Here is a 1247-nt window from a genome sequence, read left to right on the forward strand (position 1 = left end):
TTAACAAGAAAAATGGCTTTCTTGCGTCCAAAGCTTATTTTCATTTATACCACTATTTAAAAAAATCACTAAAATATACACCAAGAAAATGAAACCAGATACAAAAAAGCATTCAAAATGAAAAAGTGTAAAAAACACGTTGAAATGTTCGTCCTTTTTTCTTCTTTTTGTTTTTGCACCAACTTGGTCAGCGACAAACAGACGGGACGCTTCCTACACGAGATGAGATCCCTCCGTCTTCCTTAGTGCAGCTAAAAACAGGCGTTTGGTCCGTCGGGTGAAACCCTAAATGTTCTCCGATACAACACGAATCCAGTGAGAGATAAACGGGGGGGGGGGGGGGGGAGATTGAAGTCAGCCTTATGAACTTTACAGAAAGAGACAAATAACTTAGAATAACTTAGTGACGGGTGTTGGGCGGTGCGGGGAAGCAGTCTGGTTTTCAGTGCAGTGCCCTCAGATTGCAGTAAAGCTAATAATTGAAGGGAAATGACAGATCAGTGGGGGGGGGTCAATGCCAGGAGTTTTGGTGTGAGGGTGAGGTTACGTCAGGGCGCTCCTCCAGACTCCTGATTGTCTCGTTCAGTGTCTCTGAAGCCTTCAGAAAGGGAGGAGTCCAACAGTGAGCACATGAATGTGTTGAGGGGGGGTCAGGGAGGAATGGGGGGGTCCTCTGAGAGCCGGAGGCTTGTTTCAGAAACTTCTTAGGGTCTTGGTGGAATCTAACAGGCCTCCATTTCTAGCAGAGTGTCTGCTGCCTTTGCTTTGCATGTGGAGAAGTTGCTCCGTTTTCCTGCTGGAGAACAAAAGAAAGACACGTTAATGTCACACCAGCGTCATTTAGGAAGTTCATGAGCAGAAAGGACCCCCCCCCCCCCCCCAACACAGCTTTCTTTCTGATAAACTCAAAGCAGACGATGAGTCGGGATGACTCAGAGCCTTCTCATCACTCAGGCATGCAGCTGAACAGACAGATGATCCGTCAACATCATCAGCTGTTTGTTTTCAGCTGACGACCTGAGCCACGCCCTGCACTACGGGAGGTCAAAGGTCAGTGGCAGGATGTGGGCCGTCCTAGCTTCGATGTGGGGGGTCGTCATGACCCGGCTGGCAGCTCCGCTCTGTTCTTCCTCGTTCCTCCTCTGAACTCTTTCATTCTCTGCCGCGCAAACATGAAGCTGCTCCGCACGAGGGCGACGGGAAATTATCATATTATTAGCAGCTGAAATGATCATATTTAGCAGCTG

The 1247-nt window shown here is 48.3% G+C and overlaps 1 protein-coding gene across 1 annotated transcript in view; it reads right to left on the reverse strand.

The window, feature by feature from the left end:
• Positions 1 to 334: 334 nt before the first annotated feature.
• Positions 335 to 1247, reverse strand: part of lef1 (lymphoid enhancer-binding factor 1) — a gene marked incomplete in the record, with an annotated part of 70809 nt that continues 69896 nt past the window's right edge. Inside the window, 1 exon segment of the mRNA XM_037690033.1 lies at positions 335 to 796. Within this exon segment, the coding sequence (XP_037545961.1) occupies positions 723 to 796 (74 nt within the window).

This window comes from Nematolebias whitei, chromosome 16 (genome assembly GCF_014905685.2).
Source record: "Nematolebias whitei isolate Nwh7 chromosome 16, NemWhi1, whole genome shotgun sequence".
Lineage (NCBI taxonomy): Eukaryota > Metazoa > Chordata > Actinopteri > Cyprinodontiformes > Rivulidae > Nematolebias > Nematolebias whitei.